Source organism: Cyprinodon variegatus, unplaced genomic scaffold, assembly GCF_000732505.1.
Source record: "Cyprinodon variegatus isolate N-32 unplaced genomic scaffold, C_variegatus-1.0 Scaffold127, whole genome shotgun sequence".
Classification (NCBI taxonomy): Eukaryota; Metazoa; Chordata; class Actinopteri; order Cyprinodontiformes; family Cyprinodontidae; genus Cyprinodon; species Cyprinodon variegatus.
In genome coordinates this window covers 1,141,694-1,162,485 of record NW_015150580.1, presented here as the reverse complement: position 1 = coordinate 1,162,485, position 20,792 = coordinate 1,141,694, and the positions used below count along the sequence as shown (strand labels likewise).

Sequence of the window (20,792 nt, the reverse complement as noted above, 5' to 3'; positions counted from 1 at the left end):
AAGACCACTGATAATCTTCCTCGATCTGGGGCTCCACGCAAGATCTCACCCCGTGGGGTCAAAATGATCACAAGAACGGTGAGTAAAAATTCCAGAACCAAACGGGGGGACCTAATGAATGACCTGCAGAGAGCTGGGACCAAAGTAACAAAGGCTACCATCAGTAACACACTACGCTGCCAGGGACTCAAATCCTGCAGTGCCAGACGTGTCCCCCTGCTTAAGCCAGTACATGTCAAGGCCCGTCTCAAGTTTGCTAGAGAGCATTTGGATGATCCAGACGATGACTGGGAGAATATCATATGGTCAGATGAAACCAAAATAGAACTTTTTGGTAAAAACTCTACTCGTCGTGTTTGGAGGAGAGAGAATGCTGAGTTGCATCCAAAGAACACCATACCTACAGTGAAGCATGGGGCTGTTTTTCTGCTAAGGGACCAGGACGACTGATCCGTGTGAAGGAAAGAATGAATGGGGCCATGTATCATCAAATTTTGAGTGAAAACCTCCTTCCATCAGCAAGGGCATTGAAGATGAAATGTGGCTGGGTCTTTCAGCATGACAATGATCCCAAACACACCGCCCAGGTAATGAAGGAGTGGCTTTGTAGGGAGTTGAAAGTCCGTGTTGCCCAGCGACAGCCCCAGAACATCACTGCTCTAGAGGAGATCTGCATGGAGGAATGGGCCAAAATACCAGCAACAGTGTGTGAAAACCTTGTGAAGACTTACAGAAAACGTTTGATCTCTGTCATTACCAACAAAGGGTATATAACAAAGTATTGAGAGGAACTTTTGTTATTGACCAAATACTTATTTTCCACCATGTTTTGCAAATAAATTCTTTAAAAATCAGACAATGTGATTTTCTGGATTTTTTTCTTCTCATTTTGTCTGTCATAGTTGAGGTATATCTATGATGAAAATTACCGGCCTCTCTCATCTTTTTAAGTGGGAGAACTTGCACTATTGGTGGCTGACTAAATACTTTTTTGCCCCACTGTAGTTCATTAGACAGTTGGTAAAAAAACAAACAAAAATGCACTCATATATGTTTCTAACTGCAATAATGATCTTAAAAGAACAATGTATTTGAACAATGCATATATCTGGATTTATAGACAGATATAGCTGGGTATCATCAGCATAACAGTGGAAATTTATCCCATGCTGTCTAATTATTCTACTGATTGGGAGCATATATATATATAGTAAAGAGAATTGGTCCTAGCACTGATCCCTGTGCTACTCCACAGGTAACTTTTGAGGATGAGGAAGATTTGTCATTAACGTGAACACACTGAAATTGATCAGATAGATAAGATTTAAACCTGTCTAGTGCTGTTCCTTTAATTACTACAAAATATTCAACTCTTTTTAAAAGAGCATGATCAACTGTATCAAATGCAGCACTGAGATCTAACAGGACAAGTACAGACACAAGTCTATTATCTGACGCGATGAGAAAATCATTAGCAACTTTGTCCAGAGCTGTTTCAGTGCTATGATGAGCTCTAAAGCCAGACTGAAACTCTTCAAAAAGTTCATTATGGTGTAAGTGATCACACACTTGTTTGGCAACTACTTTGTCAATAATTTGAGATAAGAAATGAAGATTTGACATGGGTCTATAATTGACCAAGTCATCTGGGTCAAGAGACAGTTCCTTAAGTAAAGGCTTAATTACAGCAACTTTAAAAGCCTTTGGTACATATCCCTGTAACAGGGAGAGATTAATCACATCTAAAATGGAGGATGAGATCATAGGGAATACTTCCTTAAATAACCTGGAACTGGATCTAACATACAAGTTGAAGGTTTAGATGAAGACAATAGTTTTGTAACTCTTAAATTTCAACTGGATCAAAGCTAATCTAAACCTAGTTCAGATTGTATAGCTACCACAGATGCTGCCTCATCTTCCAGAGACAAACCAATCATAGTTAGAGTGCTAAAAATCTTATTTTTAATAACATCTATCTTATTTATAAAGAATCTCATAAAATCATTACTGCTAAGAGCAGGTGGGTTGGATGGTTCAACAGAGCTATGGCTCTGGGTGAGTTTGCCAACTTTAGTAAAAAGATATCTAGGATTATTCTTATTCTCCTCTATTAATGAGGAGAAATGTGCTGCTCTTGCTTTACGAAGGGTCCTCTTATACAGCAGTAAACTATTTTTCCAGACTAGGTAGGATTCCTGTAGGTATGTGGAGAACAATTTTCTCTCCAGTTTCCTAGCATTTTGCACTCTGAAGCAAAATGCTAGGAAACTGGAGAAATTAAACCAGGGAGCCAGCTTTCTGTTTTTAAAGTTTTTCTTTTTCAAAGGGGCTGTGTTGGCAGTACGCAGAGAACTAGCAACCTCATTAACAAAATCATCAACATGTGAAGAGGAATAAAGTAGTGATGTTAAGAGTTTAGCCAAGGCTTTGAGGCGTGTGTCAAGAAATAGAGGTGGTGTTTCCCCGATGCTTGTGTCGAGGCGTGGTTCATTTAGGGGAGAGGCCAAAATTGATGATGTCCGAAGCCTCTCTACTGTGATACCATGAGACCGCTTCAGGAAGTGGTTTGGACTTCGCGAGAACTTCGACAGGCATTTAAACAGCCTCACTACTCAGTCAAGATGTGGGAGTTTTTAGGGGATACACAATCACCAATTTTCTTTATTGTATTTTATTTATTGAGTAAATGAATAACCCAAACAGGTAATGGACACAGTATTTATATCTTTGTAACCAGCCATCAGGAAGCAAGAGCTGGATGAGCTCCTTGTCGGCCTTGTAGTGAAGGATACGCAACCCTTCAGCATTGTGGATGGGGTTAAGCCACGTGGAAAATCCATTGGAGTATTCGGAGGGGAAAAAACTCCAGTACCCGAATTTGTACAGACTTGCACTTGTGTTCTTATGCACATCAGCCTCTTCAGTGCCTTGTTAATGAGTGTTTTCAAAGGTCGGTGAAGTTTTGTTGAAAAAAAAAAAAGAATAGTTTGAGGCTAAAAACTTTTGATAAAAATGACTACTCCTGAACAAAAATGAATAACACCTTTCATTTTACTGATCATTGCCCAAGTTGCACAAGCACTTTTACTGTCTGTTTCAGCTTATGTCACTAAAATGACAGTGTACCTTTAAGGATTGTTCTAATAACTTTTATGGACACAAAATCTTACAAAGGATTTTATTATACACACCAATCATGGACAATTTCAAAGGAACTTAAATGGGGAAAAAAGCACAAACAGTTGTAAGCATAACAGATTATATTGCTGATCGTAGTTATGCACTCCACCAGTAGGTGGTGACTTGTTCACATGGGGCCTCATGAACTGTGAGGATCGTTGAAGCAATTTGGCCAAACAGTTCAATGCCCCATGAGGCTTCATCTCACATCACTAGAATAAACCAAACTTTTGCCCCCTGGAGCACTACTCAGTGACACAGAGGAGCGAGAAAGTGAAACAGATTCTTAAAAAATTATAACTGCACTATCTGATAATGATCTGCTAAAGTGAAACCTTGTCTTGGGGGAGGAGAACTCTGTTAAAGTAATCCTGAATGTTCTTAAAAAGTGGACAGAGAGGACAGGCTTGTGAGGAAATAGTGTTATTTCTTCACATTCTATGCCATGTGTCAGCACAAGGTCCAAAGTATGAAGGTGAGAATGTGTGGAACTATTCACATTTTGAACAAAGCCAAGCCTAAGATAGCATTAAAGGCTGCTTTTAAGCCATCACCTTCAATGTCAGCATGGATGTTAAAATCCCCCAATATGATGAACCTGTCAGTATTTAACACCAAATCAGTTAGGAAATCTGGAAACTTCTAAAAATTCAGAGTAAGGACCTGTTGGACGATACAAAGTTACAGAAAGAAGAGGTTTTCTTGCCATGGGTTAAATGTTCAAAAGAGTTGGAATTAACTGCCTTTGGAGTAATAAATAAGTCAGACTGAACGATTGTTGCTACTGCTCCTCCTCCTCAGAATTTCTGGGTATGTGAAAAATTCAATAACTAGACGGAGTTGCCTCATTTATACTCACATAATCCTCTTGCTACAGCCAAGTTTTGTAAGACAACATAAATCAATGTGATTATCACAAATCAAGTCATTAACTAGCAGACTTTTAGAGGAAAGAGATCTTATGTTAAAGAAACCACATTTAATCGTTTTAACTTTTCCCCTAATTGGAGTTATTTCAATTTTAATTAGATTATCATGATTTAATCCATAGGAAATCTTTTCTAATTAAATCGATTTTGGTCGTGGACAGGACACTGTCTGGGTGGAGTAATGAGTGGCTAACGGTAGAGAAGCTGCAGAGATGTGTGTTAAACTATGACTCTGCTTCCTGGTCTGCACCCTGGGTTGTCAGTGTTTTAACCAGATTCCTACAAATAAGAGCTGCACCATCCAAAGTGGGAGCCATGCAGGCTCTCCGAATCAGACCAGGCTTTCCTCAAAAGCATTGCCAATTATTAATGTAGCCCACATTGTTTTCAGGACACCACTTAGACAACCAGCGGTTGAATGATGACATGGGCCTAAACATATCATCACTTGTCAGATCAGAAAGGGAAACCAGAGGAAATTATGGATTCCTACATTGTTTTGGCAATCTTACACACCGAAGCAACAGTAATTTTAGTTACCTTCGATTGGCCTAACCAGATGTCATTCAAGTAAGAAACTAGGGACTCTACAAAATAAAAGCCTTTCCATTATACACACCAACTCATTGTGGCATATGGATCAACATTATGACCCAAACTCAACCAGTTTCTTGAAATTAGAAAACAAAGTCCTTTCATGATACACCTTAGTCCACAAATAAAGTCCTAAATAAAGCTTTCCAATTCAAGTGTAATAAACCATCTATGAACCCAATAAAAAGTAAAAAGAGTGATTGAACAAAAGTTAAGGATTCTATATCACTCCAAAGTCTCACCATATGCTAAAGACAGAGCACTGCTAGACCTTCAAAATAAGATACAAGGTACTCTACAAAATAAAAGCCTTAACAATACACTCAGCAATTTATTGCAGCATAGGGATATGCATCATGACGGCAGTCACCACTAGGTCTGGCGACGAAAGTCGTCACAAGTTGTGGCAATGACAGCTGTCATGCCATTCCCCATAAGGTGAGACCACACCAATTTCCACTAGGTGTGGTAATGTCAGTTGGCATCTGGTATGTCGAGATGTAACCACAAGGTTTCACACACTTGACTGTTGTGAGCTGAACCCAACCAACCCCATACAGCCTTCGCTGGAGTGAAATAACTACAAACCAAGTTGCAGGCACCTCCAAAATTTCCTTGGGGGATTTTGTAGTTCTCATTTACCAATTCAGATTTTTTAGAAAGGTTTTTTATTTTCCCTAATATGGTTTTAATTTGATTATTTTTACATGTTATATTTTTATATATTCATAAGAATTCAGCTTTGAAAAGTAAGACATTCACTTTCTCCTGTAATGAAAATGCTTGGATGAAATAATCTATTAAAAAGCTGCTGATTGGGAATAAGATTAAAACTGACTGAAAGTATGTTTCAGTACCATTAAAAAGGCTGTAATGTATCTCATTGTGAATATAGTACTCTATACTGCATACTACTACAGTGTAAGTGTTGGCTTTTATGGTGAATACCCATGATCAGAAAAATGACAAAAAAAATAGTATTTTTCTGCGACCGGATTGCACCTGATTAACATTGATATATCTCCAACATTGAGCTAGAAGCATGTTTATATGAATAAATTAAAAGGTTAACATGATACTGTAGGTCAGTGGTCTGCAAACTTTTCAGCACAAAGGCCAACATTATAGTTGATTTTTCCCCATTTTCCCAAAAATAAAAAGCTAATTTTATTAAGAAGTCAAGAATTAGCAACTGCTTTGCAATAAAACACAAAATGTTGTAATGAAAAGTCTAAAAAATTGAAATCACCCAAAAGTTGAAATTGATAGCTATAAACAAAGAGTTTTTGTTAAGAATTTTGGTATAAATAGGAATGAAAAAAAAAAATGCACATCCCAATTTCCATATGTAAAAAAAAACAAAAAAAAACTTCCATGTACATATTCTCAATTTGCTATAAATAATATAAAAACATGTCTCTCAAGTTCCTTTTACATTAGTTACCACCTCAACTGATCACCTGTGGTGTTTGTGAAGAATGAAAAAAATAAAAATAAACTTGACCATATTTTATATATATTTTTTTTAGATATCTACATTTAAAATTAAAGAAAATATTTCAATTACTGTGACATCCTTTTAACTCAGCAGAATATTTTCATCATCGCAAATCAATGAAAACAGACATATTTGATCTAATAAAGTTTTATTTTCTTAGAAATGGCAAGTTTTCAGTTTTCTTTTGTCTTTCTAAGAAAGTATACCCCTTTTTGAATTCCAACTAGCATCTACTAATGGTTATTGAATACTTCACAATATATTAAGTCTAGATGTTATGGTACATGCATACGATTCAGGCTGCATGAGGAGCCAAAGTCACCACGATACACTGGCAGGGAGGGGACTGGGGGGGCGGGGAAGGGGGCTGCAGACTGACTTTAGTTCCAGTTAAAAAGGAGCTGTGGCGCCTCCTATCGAAACCCTCTCCATAAAACACTGACTGCAACAACATAAACACACACTCACACAAACTTTGCACTGTACATAACACACATTTACACACACCTCTTTATACAAATGCGGACCCGCTCCAACTGCCATTTAAACTAACTCACAGGAGAGGGTTTATAGTGTTTAACAAGGTTCTCTTTCACAGAAAGAAATTCACTACTGGAACTTTTCAGCTTCTGCAGTTTGACATGGTGGGGGGGAATAGGGAGGGACGCTAACCAAAGAAAAAAAATAATTATTATAATATATAATAAAAATAAAAGACATTCAAATACAGTCAGCTTTTTGCTTGAAAATACAAAACTACATGAGAAAGCATTGAAATAAAATCCATTCATCATAACATATATATATTTAAAAAAAAAAATAAAGCCCAAGTGCTCCATCTCACACACACACACACGATCAATCTTTTCCATTATTTTTTTTTAAACCAATAGGATGGCAGCTATGAGGAAGCATGAAGTCTTTAAAACAGCAGTTCTTGAGGGCCAGAAGGATTAGCCGTGTGAAGATCTTCATGCTTTAAGTGCCGCCAGGTGGACCTCAAAAGCTCCTCAGAACAGGTTCCAAGTCTATTGTCAGCTCCACAGCTCCCTCTAGTGGTCCGCTGCAGCCAGATGAAGCCGCTTCCTCTGCAGCCTTTTCCATTTGGGTCCCATCTGAGAGCGCTGCGCTCAGTGTCTCTCTGGGTCCGTATAGCTGCAGGCGGATGCACGTATAGAACTGTGTATGTGTGTGTATGGCTATGTGTAATGCAATGTGTTTTCTCATCTGTGGGCGCTGGCTTGAGAGGACCCCTTCAGTTATGCTGTAGCGTGTTGGACTCGATGGGCGGCGCAGAGTCATACAGAGTGTCTGTGTCATGGGTGGGCTCTCCAGCCAGGGTGCACGGGTTGGACAACGTCCCTGCTCCACAGTCACAGAAAAATCTGGAGGAAAATGCGTATAAGATAGACTATTAGGAAATGTGAAACAAATCAAATTAACAGCTAAATATTTATTTTTTTAGTAAATAAATGTTTTTTCTAATTGTCCAATTAAAGCTGTGACTTTTGCCTTTTCGCCCATCAAAAACTTGACTTTAACACTTTATTTAAACAAATCAAACAAACAATTAACGTAAAACAACTGTCAGCTAAAAATGGTTAAATGAGGAGCTTGTTAAAATGTAATTCATCATCTGACATTGCATAAAATGTTAAAACCCCACAAATGAATAAAATCCTCCATGTTCTGTGTCACTCTGTAGAAGTGAAGCTCCAGCCTTATTCTGGCTTTAATGTTGCACTTCCACAAAGCCATGGCAGTCTGTCTCTACGGGACAGGTGAACGGCCATCTTTGTTTCACTGATTACAACATTTAAAAGTAGGGTCTTAGGCTTATTTCTTCTTTTTTGGGAAAATCCTCCTATAAAAAGAGTGTTTGTGAAAACCGTACCAAAAAGGCTAAAAACACAAATTAAAACGCTAAAAATTGTCTTTAGTCTTCTGCATTTCATAAAAAACATGGAACAGACAGACCGCAGAAAAGACACTTGTTTAAAACACCCCGATTAATAACGAACAAAACGAGTTTGTGGCGATGGCGCCGTGTAAAATCCTCCACTGGAGATCACCAGTTCGTTTTTTTTTTTAATGGAGGCTTGTATAAAGTCCTCCACTGAGGTGCCCAAAGGAATCTTTAACCATCTGACTAATTGGGTCCTATCTGTAAGGCTTGAATAGCAGTGCATTGATGTTTTACAGTGCTTCAACACATTAGTAACAGGATTTGAATCCATGCTTTAATGGGCAACTGCTTTCTAGCACACCAATGGCAATCTTTTGGGAGAAGAGGAGTCCAAGTAATTAGAAATCACAATGTCTGAAGTGGGGTTCGAACCCCCGCTTCCATTGGAGATGGTGGCCTTGGACCGCTCCATCCTGACTATCAAAAAATGGAGAAGCCTCATTTAATTTCCTTTATGAATCACAGGAGCAACATTGTTGGCATAGAAAAAAACAAAATGTAACTTTTCAATAGGGAATTCAGATATGTATTACGACGAACTTTAGAAACTAAGATATTGATTTATTTAATTTCCAAAACCTAAAAAGGAGTATTGAAAACACATTAAAAATTTTCATAAAAAAAGACTTCAAAACTTCTGCAAACTTGTGTTCTAAACAAACAACAGAAAGAATACAAAGTCAAATCTTAGAACAAACAAGAACAGTTTGATTCGGTTGACTAAAACATAGGAAGCTTAATTTAAAAGTAGAGGACCTTACCGATCGTGTCGTATAAACTCTACATCATGTCCTTGGTGACATTTTTTGATGCAGTTAACACAGATGGCATTCCTATCTGTTGTATTACAGGTGTGACACCTAGAAAAATAACATTTTAATAAAAAACTTGGATGATAGCAAATAAAAAAAAAAAAGCAGAAAAGATCAAGCTGGAAATAAATATGGTTATTTACCTGTAGAAGTCATGCATAGGGTAACTAGTGTAGCTGGAGATCTTGTAAAGACACTGTCCCCTGCTCACCGCCTTCTCAATAGCATCCTGATTATTCTGAATCTTGTTATCTGACAGCAGGTACATTAACGACAGTTAGTAGACAGCTAAAGAACCATCGGAGCATTAATAGATATAAAGCTGCCTCCTACCTTTCATGGTGACATTAACTCCTGAGGCCAGAAAAAGCCCGCCAAAGCGATTGTTGAAGATCTGGTTGCCTTCCAATGTTGCAGTTGCGTGGTTAGTGATTTCAATACCTGTTTGGGCGAATAAAGTGATCAGTGAGAACAAATTAGACAAACCAATGTTTCATTGTTAAAGAAAATGTCTTTAAAGCCAACCTGCAGCAAAACCATCAAAAATGCGGTTCTTGCGGAGTGTGGGGTGGCTGTTGGTGCTGATGAGAACTCCAGCCTGTGCGTTCCTGAAGATATCGTTCTCTTCAAGCAGACCTACAGAGAATACATTTTTTTCCCCATAAGTTTCCCCTTCAGAAGAAGTGCATATTGAGAGATACACTGGATCCTGCGACCATTGGCATTTGCGATGATGTACCTCTGCCTCCGTTGAAGATGCAGATGCCCCCATCTCTGCCATCGTGGATCTTGTTTCTCCGTAACGTGGGGTTGCTGTCTGTCTTGATCCACACTCCAGCCATGGCGTTGTCAAAGATTTCATTGTCCTCGATGAAGCCCAACCCTGCAACATAAGAGCAGAGTTAGAAGAGGCTTGGACTCCTCGTCGTTCATCCGACTGATGTGGTGTAAATACAAACCTGAGTTGTAAACTAAAATCCCTCCATTCTGCCCTCCCCAGATCTTGTTGCGCCTTATCTTTGGGTTGCTTCCCGTCCTGCAAAGATAAAAATGATAAAACAATTATTCTCCAGTTTTAATGAATGCTCTAGGAATAAAATTTGACAGAAAAATAATCATTTTCTAATCAACCTTAAAGTATGGACCAGAAAGTTTCCATGGATTCATATAGCACTGGACAAGGATACTACATGCTAGGATAAAATCTTCACCTCTCAGTCTCACTTTTTTTTTTCTTTCCGCAATTAAACAAGTGAAACAGGTCATCACCTTATCTGTACACCAGAGTACATGTGATTGTAGATGTCATTGTCTTCCAACACCCCATGGCCATTATCATAGAAATACACGCCCACCTGAGGGAGAAAGGAAATAGTTGCTAAAACTCAGTTTTCTATCTATGTAAATATAAAATCATGAGCTACGACTGTCAATAATAGCAAAAATACTAGTACTGATGACAAAAGATAGAGTTTATGAATAGTTTTCTATGTTCTTTTTATCAAAATGGGTAACAATTAAAAGCACTGAAGAGCCATTTGTTTTTATCCCACCCATCGCATCTTTAATTTAATAAAACAAATTGTAGCATCAATAAGTCACTTTATTGATGCTTTTAAACAGTTGTATGTTATTGCTTTTCTTTTGTCTTTTTGTACTGGTAAAAAAGGGGGATAGTGATTGGACTATGTCCTACTTTCAGGTTCTTCAGGGTAAAGTGATTTTGTGACTCCCATAAACAATTACACCTGGAGACTGTTTACATTTGATCACTGCTGCACTTAGAAATGTAAATGTTCATTTCACTCCTAAGCTGTTGCTCATTTACTGTCTGAAAGCTGTACAATACGAAAATTTAGTTTTGTATAAAAAAAATAAAAAAAAAAAGACAATAAAAGTAGTCCAAGTCTAAGACTGCGTTATTGATTGTGATTTAATTGTGGTTCCTTGTCAGGTTTCTGGTTTAAACCATGATCAGAATGGGAATAGAATAGTTCAGTTAATCAGAGGATCCTTCTTGTTTACAGCTATTAAAAACAACTAATTTGCAATAATAATAAAAAAAAAAAAGTTAGAACAAAATGTTATGTTCCTTTAGGATCAATGACGTAATTTTTAATTGAACTGAATTTGGTTAAACCATAATCCAGCAATTTTACCATTATTATGTCTATATCAGGGCATTTAACAAAGATATACAGAATATTGTTGCCTTCTTTCAGATGTTTATTGTTTAGATATTTTCAAAATGCTATAAAAGTAATCATAAAGGTTTTTCAATAAAAATAATTCCACATTTTAAGATGGTTAAAAAAAAAAGTCAGTTTTAGGTATTTGGTACAATTTTATTTTTAAATAAGATTTTCTTCAACTTGCTGCTATGACTAGTCAAATAAGTTATTTTATTTGGCATATTATACAATTTATTTATATATTGAATTCAGAAAATATCGACAAATTAAATATCTGAAGTGAAGAAATGTAATTTAAAGTGAGAACACATAGATCAGTTATCAGATAGGTTAAGATTTCCCTTGGTTTGAACAGTGAGGCTGTTACCTGTTTGCCGCTGTGGATGCGGTTCTTGCGGAGCACTGGAGTGCTTCCTGTGGTCACCCAGACTCCAGCCAACGTGTTGCTGTAAACCTCGTTCTCCTCTATCACCCCCTGGCCTTTCTCATGCTGAAATGACGGAAATGGTCACTCATACAAACATATCCCCACTTACTAGAAAAGATTTAATTGTAAAACAAATGAGTAGAATATTTACCACATATATGCCTCCATGCTGCCCATCGTGGATTTTGTTGTGCCTTACAATGGGACAGCTGTTTGTTCGGATCTGAATCCCAGCCAAGGCGTTACCATAGATGTCATTACTTTCTATTAAACCCCGCCCGTCTCCAAATATGTACACTCCACCTTGGTTACCGTTAAATATAGCGTTTCCCCTGAAATTAAGAGGAAGGGATAAGGTTTAACAAGCAGAGGACAACCCAGCGATGGTTCACACCTTCAGCCTTCTTACCGTATCGTCGGGTCGCTGTTGGATGTGATCCAAACACCAGCAAAGTTATTGGCATAGATTTTGTTCTCTATAAATTGACCTCGCCCCTTTTCATGGACGTAGATGCCTCCCGTTTGTCCGTGGTGGATCTCGCAGCGAACAACCGTAGGGTTGGCGTATGCCTTCACCTCAAAGCCAGCTATGCGATTTCTATGAATGTTACAGTTTTCGAAGTAACCCTACGGTGATCACAAAAGGACAGGTAAGCTTCTCTGAAAGGTTTCTTTAAGTAAGGTGAAAAACAGGATGTAGGTAGCCTTACTCACCATGCCGTGATCGAACGTGAACACTCCTACATCTCGTCCGTGGTGAATGTGGTTACGCCTAATGATGGGATTACCATGGTTCTTCACCCAAATTCCTGCCAGCGCATTGTTGCTGATTTCATTATCCTCATAAATGCCCTGCAAAGACAAAAGGGGGTGCGGTCAAAGAGCCTGTTTGTTGTTTATTAAAACAAACTTAGATTTTACCTGTGCATGGTCTGTGATGTAAAGTCCCACGTTCTCACAGTCACTGATGTTGCAGTGTTTGATGGTCGGACAGGCACCTTGTCCGCTCACACACACAGCTGAACCCACTGGGGACAGAGCAAGGAAGGCATCAGGCAACCGAAATGCGAACAGAATATGCGATACAAAAAAAAAAAAAGAAAATACACACACAAGTACACAGGTGACTGTTCTTAAAAAGCCTTTATTAGGACATGGCTAATAGTAATAATAATAAAAAAAAATGCACCATTCAGCCATGTCCTAATAAAGGCTTTTTTATAAAAACAGTCACCTTTTTAGTTGCCTCAGTTTGACAATGATCACGACACTAAAGAACACGAAAAGGAAAGCACCACAAATAAGTTTTCTGACTTACAAACAGCACCCCTGCATACTTTGACTAAAAACCGACATTAATCCAAACCACTCACTAACATTTTGCACAGTTGAGACGTATAACTTCAAATAGAGGGATTCATTCCAGTAAAACCAAACCCACTTGGCCAAGTTGGTTTTATTAGCGTATGAGGAAATATGATTAACCATCACCTGACGGTGAGCGGCAGGTTTACCTGTGCATGTAGAGCGGATAATGCAGTGGTCGATGTTGGGGCTGCAGTTGACTGTAATCTCCAAACAGTGGTGGGCGTTGTGATGCTGCGCTGATTTATCATCTGGATTAAACTGAGAAGAAAACAGAAACTGGAGTCAGACAGGCATAACTACAGAAAACACTTGTCTGCTCAACCCTTCCTTACTGCTTTTTTAAAGAGCTGCTAATGGCTCAGAAAACAAGAGGAATATGTCGGCTCTTATTTAGTTAACCCTGTGCAATAGACAGTTATTCTTTCTAACCATCATCTCTCCCAACTAACTCGCTATCATTTGCTGCTCTTGCACACCTTTTTATCCTTGCAAGATTCTGTAGATAATTTTATTTTATATATGAATATAAGTTGCACATTGTATTGTTCTGGAATGTAATACATTTTTTATTAGTTTACAGCATTTTTAAAATCAACATGACTGCGAGCTGTGGCTGAAATGTTTTGACTTTAGTTGGGAGTGAATGACTTTTACTTTTGTCGAGGTTAAGTGTAATAATGCTTACAATTCAAAGCAAGTATTACTATTCAAATTAAAAGACAGCTTGTTGCTTTTCTGCCTCGATAAAAACACTGACCTATCAAACAAAGGCAAAAACATTCTCATTTAAATCAGTATGAAGAGAACACAATATTTATTTATATACAAATCAGAATGACAAAAGGTTAACAGAAGTGAGAGGTTAAGGTTTTACAAATTTATAAACCAAAGAACTTAAGCTCTCTACACACTGCAAGATAAAAAAAAAAAAAAGAAAGTCATACAGGACTTCAATATGTCACACTGAACTGAGGCGGATGTCAGACATCACGACTTATCAGTCTAAAACTAAGAAATCATTTTATTGTTCATTTTAAATCAGAAATGACAGGGTACTACCATATTTATTTGTAAAAGACTAGAGGTCATTTGTTTACCTTAATCGTCATGTATCCCACATACGCATCTTCTGATCCCTCCATGAAGACGAATGTTGAATCTCTAGTATTCTCTATGACAACCTTGTCTGCTACTTTACCAGGTGCTGAGAAGAAAACAGATAGCATTAATTAAACTATTCATAGAGAGTTTAATACGATTTGCCTCTCCAGGACAGATATGGACTGCATGTAAGTGTATAAAGATCTTCAGCATCTCTCTATGGCAGCAGCATACTTACCTGCACCGATCATGGTGATGGGAGACTCTATATAAATCCACTCATCTGTATAGATCCCAGAATGAACAAAGATAAGACCGTCAAAGTGGGCTTCTTGAACACCTCCGAGCGCGTCCTCAATGGTGTCATAATACTGCCAAAGACAAAAACACTTTCAGACTTCATCAATGCTGAGCAACCGTTCTGACTTCCTCTGGCAGATTTGAACTTACCAACATGTTCTCTCTGCCTTTGTATCTGCCAGGGTTACTGTAGAAATGTTCAGCAAAGCCTGGCTTTACATGTGCACCTTTGTACTGCAACACAGAGATATAAACGCAAAATTGATGAATGCAGAATGGTAAACACACATTTTCTGAATATCAGACCAAACCTCAGAGCAGAGAGAATTTTTTTGAATAAATAAAGCTGGTTATTTTGCCGATTAGACCATAGAAGTCAAAGACACAGATACTGATATGAAAGTGGTGTCAAACCAAAGGAGAATACATATAGAAAGTTAATGAGTAACAAATACAGCAATGTACTCTGTGGTGGATGCAACAATGATCTGCATTCCTTTATGCCCAGACTAAAGAAGAGCTTAGCACGCTTCAAATATGCAGTCATATCGTTCCGCTGGTTTGGCCATGAAAATCAGTCTTTATAAAGAATAAAAGTCTGGCTACCAGAGCAGGTAGTCAGACTAAATAGCACTGTAACTACAGCTTTCTATAATTATGTATCTCTATACAGAGCAGAAATTCTATTGTTTGCAATAAACGCTTAAAAATGAAAGCTCATTTTAGCCAGAATGTATTCTTTAGTTTGGTTATTATATGAAATTAACAATAAATAAACAGTGTAAAGATCATTTTAATCAAACAGGGGTATTAAATTCACAAAAACTCTAGAGTTCATTTTTTCTCTATAAACTAAGGTAAACAAATCATGATGATACATTTATATTTGAAATAGAACATTAATAGAGTGAAACCACAGTAGTTTACCCTTACAGTGAGAAACTCATGCCACGTATAGATATTGCAAACAAAGCTGACAGGAAAAGGAAAAAAAAAACAGAATTTTTTGCAGAAATACCTTCACATTTCTACTTTCCCATTTTGTGTTTTGATCTGTTTTTCCCTGATTTCTTTAAGTTTCTTACCCATCCTGCATTACCTCACCTCTACCTCTGATAGAATTAATTTAAAGTTGTCTGCTGCATCCTAATATAGGAAACCAATTTTATAATTCAAATGATGATTCCCAGCAGAGCATTGCTCAGTTAATTTTGTGTGAACAGAGGTCATAATATCTCCTGTCATTTAATTTGTTGGCCCCAATAATTTATGCAAACACCTGAGAGAAATAAACTGATCTGTGATGGTATAGCATGATTCTGTAGTAGTTTATTTAGGGCTACAAACTGGGAACATAACTTTGGTTACATTCTAATTAATACATTGATACAGTCATCAGATAAACACAGCACTAGTACTGATGACCGTTCAACTTAAAGTAACTTATAGAATTTGCAGAACCTTTAGACCAGGGGTCTGCAGCCTTTCATATCCAAAGATCCATTTTGTCCCGAGTCCAACCAAGTAAAAGTTCTTTAGAGCCGCAAGAAGATGGTGGTTTTTTTTTTTTTATTATTATTATTTTTTTATTATCTCATATAGGAAATTTGTTGCCAATAAACAACCAATAATGTATTTTCATCTTTTAAAATAATAATAAAACACAAAAATTCCAAGCAAATTAAAAGCATAATGGCTCTAAAAACAAATTTCTGGTACTTTAATGTCCATTTCATCACTCTTATAAAACCACTAAAGCTTTTAAGACTGGTATTAATTTTAAAGTACATTATTTAGCTCTTTATATTGTTAAAGATAGGCTCTGTGTTTTAATGATAATTATCCTAACAATATACATTTCAACCACTACTAAGAGCAGCTGTAGAGGGTCTAAAGAGCCAAATGTGGCTCTGAAGCTGCAAGTGGCACATCCCTACCTTAGACCTTCTTTACACAAAAAGGATTCAAACACTTTGGTTAATCAAACTTAACCAGCTAAACCTAAAGAGGTTCGACACAGCAAAACCCGAGAAACATAAAACAAGTCAAGCTTACACCTACAGCATTTATTTGTGCTAAATAAGAATAACTGCATTGCTAATAAAAGCCACAGACAATAAAAGAAGCTTAAACAAAGTGTTCCCTATAATAAAAGAAAAAACATTTTCTTTCAGCAAGAGCTGTTTGCTTGTTTCTGAGGTTTGAAAACTAAGTATGAGGATTAAATGACTCAGTTCCATTTAAATTGAACTTTTAACCTTAAATAAAAACAGTACTAACCAGCTGCTGGAAGCTCTCTTTCCAGGGGTTTGGATGCTCGTGTTCTTCAGGGCTAACCTGGTAAAACCTGCCTGGCTCAGGATGCATCATGGGACGTGTATACTCAAAAACCTCCATGTATAGCCGTTTCCTTGAGGGAAGAAAACGTCAAGTACAGAATCTTAGTGAACCTTTTTTTTTTAATATAGTTTAAGACACAAAGAGCTGACAGCCCTTACCATAGGATGGGATCGTTTGCCAACTGGCTGAATCTCTTGCACACACAGGCTGCCTGGCAAAGGTCCTGCTCCAGCAAGTAAGAGAAAATCTTCAAAACAACCTCATCTGGAAGCTTCTGTTGCAGATATTGTTCTGCTGGGGCTGCTAAAACAAACAACAAAAAAAAAAACTGTCCAAGTCTGATATTATAGTAAAAAGTGACTTTACCGCAACAGCAGAAGTCAGCCACGGAAAAAACAAAACAAAAATCAAACTTAAAACACTGCTCATCAAGCTGAAGAGCTTAAACACACCTGGAAGGTCGTGGGTCTTACCGGACACTCGTGCCCGCTTGGCTCGATGACCGAAGGCGTCTGTTGATGAAGTGGAAGCTCCCTGAAAACACAGCCAAGATTTAAGCTTGAAGCGATTCATTGGGAAAGGTAAAAGCTTTGTTGAGAAAAGACAGTTTAATAAAACGGATAAGTTTTCCCCCCAGGCCACATTTACCATCTTCACTCTGCAAAAAGAGAGAAGGATGTAGCAAAGAACAGACCCAGCAGCTTTTAGTCTCACCTCCATCGGGCCCTTGCTGGGGCAGGCAGAGGCGGTGGCAGAGGCAGCGGTGGTTCTCTTGGGAAGCAGGGTCTTGCGTCGAAGCTGGTAGGGACTGTTCTGAGCACCTGGGCCGGACTCCTCAATAGCCATTTCTGCTGCAGCGGCTGCAGGAGCCTCCTCATCTAAACAGAAGAGTATTGCAGGTCTTAAATAAAAATGCCGTAAATCAATCGGTCAAAGATTGATGTTCTTTATATGCCACTGAAGTGACGAAGATTTTGACCCCTCCCCGTTTACTATAAAAAGTGCCAACCAATCATAAGTGCTTTGATGCACTTTGAGTATAACAAATAAGATACATTTAACTGAAGCCTATTTTAATTTGCCAGCATTTTTTTTTTACTTTTTTTAATGACATACTCATGAGACAAACAGAAAAGACTCAATGAAAAAAGGAAATAAGTATCTGCTCGATCAGTGTATCTATTATTTTAAACATACAACACCTCATAAAGTCAGTCTGATGCGAACAAAGCCGGTAGAGATATTAGGATGCTTTGTTTTTCCTGAAAGGTAAGTTTTCAAACTGATTTAGTTAAACCGCAACTAAAAAAAACAAAGAAAGAAACCTGAACTGATGCACTAGCACACGCTTTTGCACTTTGTCCATGTCAAAGTGTAAGAGAAAGTAGGCAATATACATTGTTGGTAGGCGCTTTAACTAAGGTACTGCATTTTTTTAAATAATGTTACAATGCCGAATGTATAAATTCAATCATTTAAGCATGTTTCATAAACTCTGCAGATCCCTTATTAATAGTTAGTTCAAGAGGCATAAACAATACTTAAACTAGGTTTCATATTCTAAAATATTTTGATGTCTAAGGAAGAAATTATTAAAAATCGTGCCACACGTAATTTGTGAGGAATAAACATTTCAGAATTTGAGGTTAATGCAAGTTTACATGATTTCATCTCTGGAAGTTCTTTTAATGCTCTTTAACAAAGGATATGTTATTGTTTAACAGAATCTCTGAAGGAGATTTTGCATGTACACCTATAGCAAACAATGCACACCTTTATTTAATTAAGCTAAACTTATAAAAACGTTTCTGCTTTTTTTCCTGTAAAAATGGACAGAATTTCTTTTGTTTACATCTTCATGGTAAAATATCAGATTTTGAAATCCAAAGTGGGTTACAGATGTCATTTTGTATTAAGAAAGTTAGAACAAATGTTAACCTATTTTAAACTAATTAGGAATTTGATTGTGTCAGTGTAATTATATGCCTCTATATCAGCAACAAAACACAAACAAAAAAACAACAAAAAACACCTCAGAAATGTTGCCAGGGTTTGTATTCATTTAACTAGGGCTGAAACATTTAATCAAATCAATTGTTATAAATCGATTATTGAAACAATTATCAACAAATTTAGCAATCGATAATTTGTTGCAGCTCAGAGACTTAAAGTGGAAAACTTATTTTTAGGCGGTTTAACTTTGCAAAAAGTATTCTTTAAGGAACCATTTGCTATCCGATTATTATTAATAATAATAATAATAATAATAATAATAATAATAATAATAAAAAAAGATTAATAAATTTGCGCAAAAATAATAATATAACAATCATGAATAATTGCTTCAAAGCAGCTTTTGGTATCTGAGGTATATATGGTGAATATATATATATATACATATATATATTTGGTATCTGAACTATATTTAGACAGTGAAAAGAACTGTGTTGGTTTATTAATCACCAGTTTGATAACTAATGTTTAAAAAAAAAATTAAATAAAGATTTAATAAAGGAAGACATTCAAAATATACTTTTCTTAAAATCACTCTGGAAAACTGGATAAGAAATTAAAAGATTAGATATTATCCAAAAGCTAAATATTCTATGCTATTATCTATAAAGGTGAATAAAATAACTCTAATAAGTCAGATAACTGATACTCATAAAAAAAAAATCACATAACAGGATCTTTAATAAGCCAGTTATGTTTTAGCTGAGAAACATAAACATATCTAGAAATTCACCAATTTAAAAGCAGTAAATGCCTCAATACTCAATCTTCACACACGAAATTAAATTAAGAACTTTAGAAATGATTAGTTTTGTTTTGCAAATGTTACAATGTTTTTGAAAGATGTTGCCACATTCAATTTAAGGGCAAATAAATCAGACAAAGGTCTGTGATTCATTATGGCATATTCGCTATTTGCAGCTAAAATGCCTTTTCCCAGGTCTAGCTATCATGAAAAGACCCCAATCTGTATGCATTTGTCGTTATCCCATCCACAACCACACTGCTCTTTTATAGTGCTGTCAAACCAGACGATGTCGATTAAACGTGCGGCTAAAAGCTAAAAACTGAACTGCGTAGCTGGTAAATCCGCGGTGTAAACAAATCAAGCCGCGACTAGCATAGATCGGCGGTGACAAGCCGATGATAAAATAAAGCTCCAACCCTACAACTGTGTGGATATACAGCTGACACGGTTTAATTAGCTTAAATCACACTGTATGCCCAGTCACAGCTGATATGCGTGTCATCTTGAGGCGAGAGCAATCAGCTAGCACTGCCCCTAAAACCACTGCTAATGTTTTTGTTAACGTTACACCCCAAAAATGGCAGTCCTAAAGGTTTGCACACGGAGAAATGGCTGTGAACAGCTGAGAATGCAGCAGCCGGGTGGTTGTGAAGCTTGTGGTGACATGGTGCTAGGCCGTCCTTTGAGCTTCCAGTTGAGGAATATATGAAGCATTTATGAAGTCCGCCTAGCTACATACGCATTAAGCGAAGGCAACCCCCAACCTCCTCCTCCTAACCCAGTGAGCTAGCTATAGCCTCAATCACTCAAGCCAAACAAAGCGCGGCCTGGCCTGTGCCACGGAGAGAGAAGCCTCGGGTTTTCCTCGAAAAACCAGCCGGCTCCAGACCTTCTAAGCAACTAGACAGCAATAAAGCAGGTTACATAAAAGAGTAGCTTCGCGTAACAAGGCTTTGTTTAAAACCTTTAGCCGGCCGGGGCCTAGCTTACCTCTATCCGCGTTGATTCGTTCGGGCTGCACCGGGCGCGGCCTCGATACTCGCCTGGGTCTCCTGTTGGTGGCTCTGAGGGAGTTCATCTGGGGAGTTGGTTGTCGAAATATACGCCGCTATCCTCGACTACCCACTGATCAAACGTAGCCCCTCGACTGGAACAGCCACCCAGACGACCTTTCCCCCGAATAACCCCACCGATACAAGCTAAAATCACCCGACTCTGGGATGTAATTGCTTATTTTTTCACTCTGCTCCGTGGTATTTCGGCTAACCCCCGTTTCACTGCTCTGTGCCAGCTCTGTCTCTCTCCGTAGCAGGAGGAGCCA

General features: G+C 37.6%; 1 protein-coding gene across 4 annotated transcripts; it reads right to left on the bottom strand.

Annotated features, from left to right (window-relative positions):
• Positions 1-6,349: 6,349 nt before the first annotated feature.
• LOC107085554 (F-box only protein 11-like) lies at positions 6,350-20,792 on the bottom strand. 4 transcript variants are annotated; one of them, XM_015375929.1, is made up of 22 exons: positions 20,462-20,792; positions 17,425-17,588; positions 17,163-17,244; positions 16,869-17,013; positions 16,651-16,780; positions 14,521-14,604; positions 14,309-14,441; positions 14,067-14,173; positions 13,116-13,227; positions 12,523-12,629; positions 12,316-12,453; positions 12,011-12,228; positions 11,753-11,933; positions 11,542-11,664; positions 10,252-10,337; positions 9,942-10,018; positions 9,722-9,865; positions 9,508-9,618; positions 9,316-9,423; positions 9,126-9,234; positions 8,932-9,030; positions 6,350-7,589 (listed from the first exon to the last, which is right to left on the bottom strand). In XM_015375929.1, exons 1-22 carry the CDS (start codon positions 20,547-20,549, stop codon positions 7,460-7,462), a joined length of 2,676 nt encoding a protein of 891 aa, XP_015231415.1. In that variant the 5' UTR covers positions 20,550-20,792; the 3' UTR covers positions 6,350-7,459. The 4 variants fall into 4 exon arrangements, with proteins under 4 accessions (XP_015231415.1, XP_015231416.1, XP_015231417.1 ...); XM_015375930.1 differs by having other exon boundaries at positions 16,869-17,010; XM_015375931.1 differs by having other exon boundaries at positions 17,184-17,244.